The sequence below is a fragment of the Mchenga conophoros genome, linkage group LG6 (genome assembly GCF_057382185.1).
Source record: "Mchenga conophoros isolate Kocher_MC1m ecotype Shallow Benthic linkage group LG6, M_conophoros_male_GT1.1, whole genome shotgun sequence".
Classification (NCBI taxonomy): Eukaryota; Metazoa; Chordata; class Actinopteri; order Cichliformes; family Cichlidae; genus Mchenga; species Mchenga conophoros.
The window spans coordinates 27,441,036-27,454,092 of record NC_140531.1 but is presented as its reverse complement, the minus strand read 5'-3'; the positions used below and the strand labels follow the sequence as shown (position 1 = coordinate 27,454,092).

Genomic DNA, 13,057 nt, shown 5'->3' with positions numbered 1-13,057 from the left:
TATATATATATATATATATAGTGTTACAGTATTTTTATATGTAATACATCATGAAGGATGGAGCATGAAGGCAGAGCAGCTAATTGACTGTGGCTGACATTACAAAAGGCAATTTAACGAGCTGGCAGATTCTCTTTCCTAATGACTTTTGTAAAAACAGCATCTGAACTTCAACCTGCTGGTGTTAGAAACTCCGAGACACCCTGTTAAAGATTCAAAATCTGTCTCAGTAAGACTACATGACATGTTTGATCACTGAGTATGAGGACAACACTGTAATTAATTAAAAGATATGTGTGCATGGAGTCTAGAGGGAATCAGAATCAGTAATTAGCATATGAAAAATAAAAAAATCAAGCAACTTTTCTCAGGAAATCAGAGCTTGTTCAAAACATCCAGTTCCTTAACAGCTCGTCCATTTCGTGGCCCTGATGTAGCTGGAGCTTATCCCAGCTGTCATGAGTAAAAGGCAGGGTAAATCTTGGACAGGATGCCAGTCTATTGCAGGGCCAGCACAGAGAGTCAGACAACCATTCACATCCAAGTTCACACTGACACTAACTTCATATCACTAATAAAACTAACTTGCATGTCTTTGGACTGTGGGAGACGCAGTGACAACATGTAAACTCCACACAGAAAGGTCACAGCTGGCCAGCTGATTTACAACCAGGAGATCCTTGCTGTGTCCTATTCAAATCAATCATAGTAACCAATGAATATTCTTCATTAACTTGTGAATCTGATAAGAATGATTACCGAGGCCTAGCATGCAGATAAACAAGTTTATACGAAAAAGAAATTCCTGAATGAGAGTCAGCTAAAAAGAACCTTATAATTTGAGTTAACAAAGTTCAGTCAGGGCAAAGAGAAGGAAATGCAACCATTTGAAACTTGAAATGATTGGAAGAAAATCTCAGTTTGATTAGAGCGTTACATCAAACCTAAGCACACCCAAACAGAAGCACAAATACGCAAAGGTAACTGAAGATGTTAATTTTTCCTTTAATTTGTCTCACCTATAAACATGGAATACACATGTGAATTCAAAAGGGAAAACGGGAATGTAAATAAGCATGTGAACAATTTTACATGTAGATTCCTGTCTAAATACAGTCTTTGAGTGTTATTGTCTTTCTGAGCAGATACTGCACATTTACACACACACACACACACACACACACACACACACACACACACACACACACGTATTATAATTCCACTTCCCTGTGCTTCCTGAATATTCCCCTGGCATGGAGCAATTAGCAGTTCTAATAAAAAGCCCGCCTCGTTAAAGCTTGTTAGTCTCCTTGCTAATTACACTGAAGCACCAGGGAGGACAGGCAAAACCAGCGGCACCTCATTCACTGGCCATTACTCAGACCCTACAACTGAATCCACTCAAACACACTCACCTTCTCATGTTAATCAGGCTTTTCAGGATGTGACCTTGACAACAGGAGGGGTTTCCCTGTGTGATTTTTTTCCTTCTTTTGCCTTCTCTTTCATCTTTCTCACACACTCCCATTCTTTTATTTCCTTTGCTTTTTTCTTTTGCATTATCTAGCCCAGCTGAAAGAGTACATTATCAGAGTTATTGCCACTGTAAGCTGGGAGACGCTCTGTGGTTTTAGAGCTTGTCATAAGCCCCGCTAGCAGGACCCAGCCTCATTTAGGAGACTAGTTCAGGTTGAGTGGAGCCGACAGCTTGTCGGCGGGAGGCAACCCTTAATGGTAGAGGCGGAGCAGCGATGGAGAGGTGAAAAGTCAAACACTCAGACCGACAGCTGACATCACCCAAAAGACCCCAGTCAAGATTATGGGGCTATGAGCAATCATGGATGAAAATCTTCATGTTGGTGATGTGTGTGTCTTTGCACCAATTCTGGCCATTTCCATGCGAAGTGATGCATTTGAAAAAGCATTTTTCCATATTTCCCCTTTAGCAACACAAAACCACATATACAAAATTGCCATGACACATGTGTAGTATGCAGAATCCTAATGATCTATGGTGATTACTTTATTATGCCCTGATTTTTTCTTTGCCCTTTGGGTTTTTTCATTTCAATGTTCTAATAGACAAGCTACTATCAACACCTTTGTTAATATACTTTATCTGGGGCTGCACAGTTCATTAAATTTTAATGTTCACGATTTTGGCTTCCCACAATTAAAGGAACGTGACCGAGAGACACTGAAAATGCATGCTAAACTCAAAGCAAAAGCTAATGAGGCACTCCCTAAATTAGATCCATAACCTGTTCCTGCATGTGCCAGTCACAGCTGCTCCCTGCATCACACAGCTTGAGTTTTTCCGGACGAGTGTGGATGAGCAAAATTACATTAAAAGACAAATATACAACAAAACTGAAATGTCTGGCATAAGAGAAGATGAAGAGATTATCCTCCAAATGGATCACCCTCTGTTGTTTGGAAATACTTTTGATTTCCAAACAACAGCGCTTGATTTAGCCCAAGTGTTGCTAACCGAGAACTAATCATGTGCAAAAAGTGCTGTAGAGTTGTGTCTGCAATGAGCTTATTCAGCCACCTGAAAACAAACCACAAACTGTATAAGTATAATGAATGCATGAATATCAAGAAAAACTATAATAATAATAATAATGGATTGGATTTATATAGCGCTTTTCTAGGCACCCAAAGCGCTTTACAATACCACTATTCATTCACTCTCACATTCACACACTGGTGGAGGCAGCTACAGTTGTAGCCACAGCTGCCCTGGGGCAGACTGACAGAAGCGAGGCTGCCATATCGCGCCATCGGCCCCTCTGGCCAACACCACTATGAATTGGTCACTTACTTAAAACATCCAATATCAACTCTGATGTCCATAAAAGTGAGCCCGTACAGCTGACAAAACTTACTGAAATCACCAACCAAAGATAGGAGCCCACTGAACACCGTGTGCATTTTAGTCATATGCATCATGCATGTACAAACACTTCAACAGGCAAGGTGAATAAACACCCTGTTTTAATTAACAGGTATGTAGCTTAATGTAAAAGTAGTGTGGTGTTGATGTTATCCAGATGCAAAGATTTGTACAGATATGAAAATGTGAAAGGAGTGTTTACATGACAATGCAATGAAAACATTTTTTGCCAACACAATTGAAGAATAATTGTGATAAATAACCACAAACAATGCTGAACAAACTAAGCATGATAATCATTTTGGCCATAATCGTGCATCCCTAATTTTATTTGTTGGTTTTAAATTTAACACTACAAGGAAATAATTGGATAACAACTTAACAATTAAGTATTTTTCAAACGTGATCATCATTCTCAGAAGTTTTGTCTTGGTGCAAGTATGCTCAAATGCATGAACATCAATAATAACTCATTATTTTGAAAATTCATTTACCGAAAGGTTCAAAGCCTTGCAAACACACACATTGTAAAGCATATATACATGTAAGACAGCACAGCAGTCAGCTCTCTTTCGAAGTAAAAAGTGCCAAATTGACGTCGGTCAGTCTGACATCAGCGGTTCTAATCTTTCCCACAGCCTGGGGCCAGTTTGACAGCTTCCAGCTCAGGCAGGCACTGATGCAGACGGGCTACCAGTCAGTAGCCCGTTTGTCGTATCATTGTTTTCTGACAGAACAAATTCAGTTACCCAGACAAAACCAACACCGTTCAGAGCAGAAGAATTCAGCAGCATCTAATCGTTACTTTAATTATGCTCTGCAGTGCATGTGTTATTTTTTTAAACCTCAAAGGGTAGAACTTTTTACTGAAATGAAGGAAAAACAATCAGCTCAAGTCAACTTGTCTCACACTGAAGCTGGATGACTCGCTTTAGTCTTGCTGTCACACAGATCCTCTTTTCAGTTTCATTATCATCCGTGTTCAAAATGAACTTTGAAAGCATTCAGCTGGGGAGAGATCTCCACCTGGGATAAACACAGAAAGGAAGATCCATTACCTCTCTGCTCCTCCCAGGTGGATCATCCGCCGGTGTCACTTGAAGGCTGAGTGACAAGACGTCGTGAAAGGAAGAGATGTGATGAGCAACCACAGTTTCACACCATTAATTACTCAGACTTCACCTCTCTTGTCGTGGAGGATTCTGCTGGAAAAGGTCAGCCGTCTGGCTCGCATAGAGACCAGCTCACCATGCATGTCACGGCCCCCGCTGGCCAAGCCAGTGCTCTGCCCACATCACACTTCAAACGCATGACTAATGACTCAACAAGACTTCTAATAGCCCCCCAAATGCCAAGCAGTGCCTGTTAATGCAGCCATAAAAACTTAAGACTCAAAGGCCAAGGCCACAGATGAGTAAGGGAGAAGAGAGGGAGGAAGAGAAAACAAGGGAAAAGCTAGAAATAAAGCAAAGAAACTCAGGAAAGGATTAAAAGTTATAAATATGCTGACCACTGATGGGGGTTAAGCTGGCTATCCAGTTGAGTCTTTGATCTTTTGAGATAATGGTAACATTTCTTTTGCTAAGTCGTGATAAAATAACATGAGGATGAAGTTTAAAATTATAATACTTAAAAGAATGTCCAGACTGTAGCCTACAAATGGAAGCTTGCAGGACAGAAAGTACTACAGATTCCAGGTGCCAGATAAAATTACTTCTTTTGATGCAATAACCTTCAGCTGGGCACAAAACAAGTCAATTAAGCAACATTGTGACAGAGCCATCAGCAAGTTCAACAAGCTGAGGGAGGACCTTTCTTGTCCCAGCACAGCTCTCTATTACAACCCACTTTCATTAAATAGCAGGACCAACAATTTCTCACCCACTCCGCTTTCTTTACCTCGTTACTCATGCTTGAATATGAGCGGTGTTTTCCCCTGGGAAACTCGGGTGAAACACTGAGGGGCAAGTGTTGCACAGAACGCACACTTGAACTTGTTATTTCCCCGAGCTTGTAGCGCAAAAAGATGATTGTTGTAGGACAGAGAGCAGGATGAAGCCACTTTGCTTTGGAGTGTAAGAGACAAAGGAGCAACAAGAGAGACAAAAGAGTAATCACTGAGAAGTGCATGCAAGTAGCTCGGGGATGTGAAATACATATAATAATCAGAATAATAATATTAAGAACAATAATTATTCAAATGTCAATTTTATTAAGGCTGGCATTTTACAAACCACTTAAGGACGCAGAAGAAGATGCGTAGAAGAACAGTGTGAGAAATAAAGAAAGTCACTTAAACATAAATATGTGATATACACTACATTATATTCCAAACTATTGCTAATATTGCGTCTCTATCATGTTTGCTGACGAGGTAAACAAAACATTTACTAGTGATGACAACGGTTATTTCTGTTTATGTCTGCTCTCTGGTGAAATTACAGACACAAAAATAGTCACAACATAAATGCAACAACCTAACAATTGCAGAGCGGGCCAGAGGTGCACAAGGGTATGACCCTGAAGAGCATACTGGCCAAATGTCTGTGGGCAGAATGGTGTAACATTAAGGTCCTCACTCATTGTGACGTTCACCTGAAAAACCAGGAGAAGTGGGGAAAGAACAAAAGTAATATTTTATATAATGATAATGTATTGATAATGCTTATCTACTCCATTACCTGCTAATCTACAAAAGTGTTTTGCCATACGGGATAGTTCTGTAGGAAAAAACTCAACTTTTGTCAACTAATTCAAAACAAAAGTGTATTTCAAACTAAGGACTGAAACTATGGCACCATCAAGAAAAAGCTTTGCACTGCACTTTTGAATAACGTACAATTTAAATCCATGTATAGAACATGCACAGTATGTATCAGATCAAGTAGAAATTGAATGAAAATTTGTTTCTCTTTTTACCTTCGGCACATGTATATGTATCTATGGATATGTGCAGTTACCTGTATATTTACAGGCTTGTGTGTTCATGTACCTGTACCTGTTCATGTATAACTTTCCATGGATTTACATACATATTTGTATGGCTTCTACTACTGGATGTTACCTTATCGTAAGCCATTGCTTGTTCAAAGTGTTCAGGTTGAAGACAAAGAGACCAGGAGGCAAAAATATCAATTAAATAAAAGTTGTTATTAATAATTAAACTAGAAAAGAAGGACAAGGAGCTAACACTATCAAAAGAAGTAAAAATACAACAATGCCTAGAAGCTGCACAAAAAAACAAAAGAATCAAAAAGGTTAAATGGTCAAAAACAACCTTTCTTCACAGAGCAGGAGTAAGAAGTCCAGACACAAACATCGCTCACAAGCTGTAAAGTAAAAAAAAAAAAAAAAAAGGCTCTCTGGCACTGAAGCTCTGGCCTTAAGCCTAATTGCTGATTGGAGGCAGCTGCACAGAAGGGTGGCACTTAAGGCAGGAGACACCCACACAGGTATAAGTCACAGTAGTCTCAGCTAGGGTTGTAACACTCATATTGAATAGAACAGGGTTACACAGGTGTTTCATAAGTGCTCAGAGAGTGTGTGTATATACATATATTTTGGTCATGTTCTAAAAGAAATACTCAGACAAATAATACAAGAACAATGCAGAGCTGTGTATGGTAAAAGTGAAGTCACTTGATGTTTAAGTCTGAGCATTAAATTGAACCGACTCTCATGTTTTTAGAAGACGAGAAAGAGTCCAAATAGAAAAACTTTCTGCACCGAAGCTAAAGTTCACTCGGCGGAGCAGCTGGTTGCACCTGGACATGTCATCCCTTCCTCCTAGTAATTCAAACTCAAAGTCTCAATATCACCCCCCCCCCCCCCCCCCCCAAAAAAAACCCCTCGAAATTTCAAATGCATGGCATTACTTCCAAAACTCTATTCACTCAGATTAGTCTTATCAGCTCTCACAGAGACAGCTGACTTGCAGACTCTTTCGGCCACAGTATCTCCGCTCTTTCCTTTTTCCTTTCCTTTTTTTCCTGATACAGCTTCCGCTCCCTTTTGTCTTCATTTCTCCTCTCTCCACTGCTTTCCTGTTCTATGTGATGGGAAGTGCACGTAGCCGTCCACAGGTAATTGCTTTTTCTTGCGCGTAGTCTAATATACTCTCTCCGCTCGCCTTCTTTTACTCTGTCTACTTCACCATGAAACAGACAATTCTGACACAGTACATATTTCTGTATCAAAAAGCATGCAAATAAGAATATGTGAGAATACACTGCTTCATTTTATTCTTTTAATTAAAAAAATCTTTTAAAAAAGATCAGAATTATGCACTGCTACTTCTTTTAGGACCACTTCAGTATCAAAATATATTTTTTGAGTTAAGTCAGGTAAGTTGCTCATTTTGTCGCTATAACATAAATTGATTTTAGAGAGTCTGCTGTTGTGTCTGGGCAAATCAAAGCCTTGCTGGGTCACCTGTCTCACTTGACAGATTAGAAACCTTCATTGATCTTACACATACACACACACACGCGCGCACAGACACGTAGGCACGAACAGAGTCATCTCAGGCCATCACAAATTAGCATGGGCTGTCACCGTTCCCTTGCCAACTGGCCAGTAACCAGGCAACGTTGATCTACGTGAAGATGTCTTCAGTGGGTACATGTGTGTGTGCACACACAGATGGAGTATATGGATAGGTGTCAGACGCAAAGGTATTACTTTAAATCTGTAGACATCTTACTGTGCTGCACGGAGATAGCATATAAACATACAACTACACACTGACATGGAAACAGCTTCGCAGTTAATTCATCTGTAAACCCTGATCAAAACTACAGGAGTGGTTTCACATTTAGTTATCATTAATGGCAATAAGTACAGTTCCCAGGTGACACTGTTTATTAAGAGATCCTCGTCTACTTAAGGCTGAGGAGGAAATCCTGCCTGAGTGGGATGCTTATTGCAAATTTATCCTTTCTACAATTGCAATGGTGCAAAAATCCGCTTAATGGTATCATTATGATACGATTGAGACATACAAGTGAAACATTAGATCAGGCTAGATATCTGAAAAATGTCAGAAACATCATTTCAGTCAGTTTATTCATGGCTGGAAGACTAAAATGATAATTGGTGTTTCATTTCTCCAAAGTTTAAGGTGGTATTAAAGTAGCTTTTTTTAAAGTGTCTCCGTCTATATTTAATGCACAGTTTTTTTGTATTTTTTATGGACTCGCTAGATTTTAATAGTGTCTGTAGAGCTGTTATGCTGTGCAACCTGTGTTCAGTGGGTCTAAGCAAACCTCTACACTGTAATATTAGTTTCTGCTGAAGGTGTGAAATTGTACAACCTCTCTCTTTTCTGTGCAGCCACTCACTGCTGTAAATACTGGCATCCTCTTTATTCTGCTTCACTAAGTAAGACCGAATAGAAAAAACATAGGCACTCTGCCTTAAGCAAATAATCTTAATAAGCAAATAATCTTAATAAGAAAACTCACTTCCATGTAACTATAAAGCACCTTGGAGCAGCTTAATCTAAACTGAATGTTTCTGGGTAACACAGTATCAATACCCTTGATCACCCAGCAGCATGCTAAGTATCTGTCCCATCGACATCTCTGCTAATTCCCAACACATCACAGCAGCTCACTGCACAGACAGCTGAGATCTATCACCGAGCGCCACAAAAGAGGGCTGCATACCAACTGTGTGTTCCTGAATATCCATTAACACACCCTTAGATGCACACTTCATTGCACTGTTAAATCACAAAGCCTATGTACTCTTAAAGTTTAAAACCACATTCCTTCCTGGTTTAAAGCTGTTGCAGACAAAGAGCTACTTTGGTCTGTGGGTGACAAGATGCAGTCATAATATCATCAGCAGTTTTCTTTGACAGATGCTGAATGGGGAGACATTACATTCAGGCTCTACATTTATTAGCAAGTTCTGCGGTGCTACTTGTTGGATGAAGCTTACTCCATGGAAGCCAACTGTTGCAATAACTTTGATAAACCGAGTGTGAATGAGACAACAAACTAACCATAGGTGAGTGTTACTACTGTTATTCCTATGGGTTCAATAGAGTTCTGTGATTGGATTCTGTGATTTACATCAGCGGTCCCCAAACCCCGGGCCTCGGACCGGTACCGGTCCGTGAGTCGTTTGGTACCGGGCTGCGAGAGTAGAGGCTCAGGTGTGAAATGTATGGATTTCAGGGTTTTTATCGGTTTTCAGCGTTATTTTGTTATCGTTTTTATGGGTCTTTTCACGTGTGTTATGAATAAATCTTCTTTTTTTCGGTACCGGTACTAGTTTTATTTTGTTGTATTTATCCGCGGCACCTTAAAGGCCGGTCTGTGAAAACATTGTCCGGCATAAACCGGTCCGTGGCGCAAAAAAGGTTGGAGACCGCTGATTTACATGCATGCATGCTTAGGTTTTGTTTAGTTTTTGTAAAGATTTTACTATATGAATTAAAACAGCTCAATCAGGACCAATTGAAATGTATGGCTCTGGGATCACCCCTTCAGTACAAAACATAAATCGCAACAATGAGAACAAAGATGACACTGACACATGATGCTGGGGTGGAGGTGGGTTGCAAAGCAGCCTGCAGACGGAGCAGAAACTGGCCTAAATAGAACACCCCTTAGCTTATTAGTTCGTTCTGCGAATCACATGCAAGACTTTTTACAGCTTTCAACTTTCACTGCTGTAGGGATGTCACCTGAACTGATATGTGTGGTACCATTAGTTGTCCCAACCCATAGGTATGTATCGAGACAGTACATACCTATGGGTAAAGGTATGTTCCAGTCTTCTGGAACTGAAGGAGGCAGCGTACAGCTACAAGTGGTCTAGTCTATCCTTGCATCCAGAAGAAGAAGAAGACTAGTGCGATTTCAACATTGGTTCTGCTCCAAATTATTGGTAAAAAAGGCGGAGTCTGCAATAACAGTACTGTGGCGTGGACGTGGTCTCTGGCCCGCTGCAGAGGAGGGGTGGCACGGTGAGCTCCCGGGGCAGCGCGGAGGCGGGGCTGAACAGGTGTTTGGGACGAGTGACTGATTGTGTTTGCTGTCACTATACCGCTGGTCTGTGTGCGTGTGTTGGGGTCCGACATGACAAGTACTGTGTTCAACGGGGGTTTAATAAGGGATCATAACTGATTCACCAAAGGCAAGATGCAATTGATGTTGGGCGGAAGTATTTCCAATGTAGCGAAGCACCCAAGACCTATTCAAAGAATTCAGTTTGAGTAAGTTTCAACTCACAGCAACAAAATGTGATCTTTCTTGGCCTTGTAAGCTCAACTTTTGTTTCATAGATCAAAATGTTTACAATAGCAAACGTTAAACTCTTATGCTAATGTAATGCAAATGTAACATTTGTAGATTACTCAGGAACCATCTTAACCTTTCACTCTGTGTCTTGTTAACAAAATATAATTTAAAAATTGTAAACTTTTCCACCATGTCTGTGTTTTAAAATGACTTTTTAATAAAGGAGTTTGTGTCCGCAGGATGATCGTTTTGTTTTGGCATTCAACTGGGTATCGAGAATCTCGCAGTTCTTCCGGTATTCGTACCGACTACTAAATTTCTGGTAGTGTGACATTCGTATAGTACTGAACACTGAATTCAGAATTACATATTATAATTGCATTGATGGTAAAAGCTGGTTTACCAATATTGATCTCTAGTCACGAGCATGTGTAGACTTGGATGTATGCTTGGATATCTACAGGTGGTTTTTGACATGGGGTTTAGAGTATCCAATGTCATGTGAACTTTGGCAGCAGTGGCAACAAGCTTATGGAGGGGACAAGGTATAGCAGCAAAAAGCACATTGCTAATTAAATTATACATTACATGCCAACAAACACTTTTGCAGATCCTAAGTGCATCATTGACAGAATGGCATTAATCCATGCAAAACAAAAAACTGCAACATTTTCTCCTTAAATACTATTACCTGCATTTTAGAAAGAATTGGGAAAAACTCAAATTTAAGCCTTGACATCCACGAGTGGGTGTAAGAAAAAGATGTGCTTTCAGAGTTATCTGCATTAGTATGGACAGGGTTTGATTTTGTCTGACAGAAGGCAATATGGAGCGGGACAGACTGGTTGATAGTTTAAAAGATGGGTGAAATGAGAGAGAGCTGTACTGCCCCCAGGGCATTTCCAGAAGCAGAGGGGATTGTAGCAGACAGAATGGCCCTCAGCAGGCTGTCTAACATGTGTTCAAATAAACACTTTACCTCCCGTCTGTGCTTGTGAAAGCATTCACACTGGAGAAAAGCATGTATGGAAACACAATTAAACACACAAACAAAGACACAAACTGGACACGCAAGACAAGACATGACTAGGAAGAAAGCTTTTTACACCACAAGAGCACAAATGTCACTTTTACAGACACACACACGTGAGCTAATCTGCCAGGAGGCATGGAGAAGTCAAAATTCATGTCAAACACACACATACACCAACAAAGTTATAACAGAGCATCCATGTCACTCAGGCAAAGGGCACAGGCAGGTCAGCGCTGAGACAAAGATGGAGATTAGTGACCTTTTCTCCCCAAACCTCCCCTTTACAACGAGGTGAGAACCCTTCATTATAGCCAGGCCAAACCCTCTATCAAACGTCCCTTCAGTGCTCAACACATTCAGCAGCTCCTCACAGGATAAGAAGGGGAACAAAAAGTGGGGAGAAACATTTGTTTAATGAGCCATTCCCCAGGCTGTCTTTCTCTCGCATTCATTCCTCTCTTTTGCTACAGGCCTGCCCTCAGGTCAGCTCTCCCCAAAACACAATCAAATCCCTGCACCACTGATGGCAGCGGTTCCATTCACCACAGAGATTTATGATCTATAATAGCTGGCAAATGGACCCGAGCTTGGGCTGCCCCAAGGGGAGGCCCCAGACTTATTTTCTTTAAATCTCAAAAAGAAAAGGGGGGAAAGGGTGAGCTGCGAGAGGCTGGGGGTGAGGATGGTGGAGTTAATCTGGCTCTCAGAAACATTTTCAAGGTAGCCATCTGGGCTGGGTGGGACTTTTGAAACTGTCTGTCAATCTTAAACAAGAATTTCTCCCTTAATAGAAGAAACACACTGCATGCAAAAGGACATGTTACACCAGTATACAGAACCCTTCATTTGCTCTTTGGAGGCCACTCTGCAAGCAGTAGCTTTTATTAATCAGCTACAATCAGGCAGCCAGCCAGTTAGCTGTCTCCTGATCCTTGGCAGTAGTGGAAAGTCCCATTCGGGCACCCTCAACTTCATAATCCTATTCCCATAATCCTTAGAAATCAGCGAGCAAGAGACAATCCCCACTCTCTCCATGGTAGACTCCCCTTTCCTTTTAAGGCAGAAGAAGAAGGTGAGTTCTTTCAACCCACATTACTCGAGTTTCAAAAAAACAAAAAACAGAAAAAGCAGTTCAAGGTGTTTAAGATGTGAGGCAGTTATGTTGCATTCATACAGCAACCAAAGACCTCACAATCAAGTTTTTACAGGAAGTGTAGGTTATTATATAGTTTTTTCCAAAAAAACACCATATCTGACTTCTTTCAGGTTTTTTTTGTCCTTTTACGTAAATATTTGAGAATAGTTGACAAATAGAAACAAAATGCAACACATAAAGCTAAGTCGATCCCCATTGACTCCCATGTTCAGATGTGAAAACGTCTTCAGCTTCAACAATGGCATTAAAAATACATCCTACACTGGATGAGAGGTCTCAATTGTCTTTGTGATGCTAGTGACTTTGAAGCTTTTTAACTGAATTATTGAAGTCTTTGTTGAAGTTTAGGTGAGTAAAATTCAGGTATTTTATTAGTGCATTACTCGTCACTAAATAACAGATATTTGTGGCGATGCACCATGCAGTTTATGGATGCAGCTTACTAAACATGCATGCTAGCCTTAGGCCTCAGACTTTCTGGCAACCGCTAGTCACTAAGGATAAATGTGAATTCTTACTAGCAGTTTCTGGATCAAACTGAGATATAGTGCTGCAGTGCAAACCTTCTTCCTGCGGTCATTAGAAGACTATGGTGGCCTACGATTTGCGTTAAAGATGGTGACTGGGCTGAAAACAAATGGCAACTGCTCTGTGAAACACATAACACAAACTGGAAACAGAAACAATTCGCCTTCAAAAAGCTGCCCCCAATATGTTGG

The 13,057-nt window shown here is 40.6% G+C and overlaps 1 protein-coding gene across 3 annotated transcripts in view; it reads right to left on the bottom strand.

Moving 5' to 3' along the window:
• The window catches only part of rhbdl3 (rhomboid, veinlet-like 3 (Drosophila)), an 89,947-nt gene that overhangs the window by 56,172 nt on the left and 20,718 nt on the right, over positions 1 to 13,057 (bottom strand). The window contains exon 1 of one of the 3 annotated variants that reach the window (XM_085277202.1): positions 5,964 to 5,983. The exons of the other annotated variants lie outside the window; for them this stretch is intronic. Within the exon in view, the coding sequence (XP_085133328.1) occupies positions 5,964 to 5,978 (15 nt within the window). The 5' untranslated portion in view covers positions 5,979 to 5,983. Of the gene's footprint in view, positions 1 to 5,963; positions 5,984 to 13,057 lie in introns of those variants that run through there. 3 annotated transcript variants of the gene reach the window in all.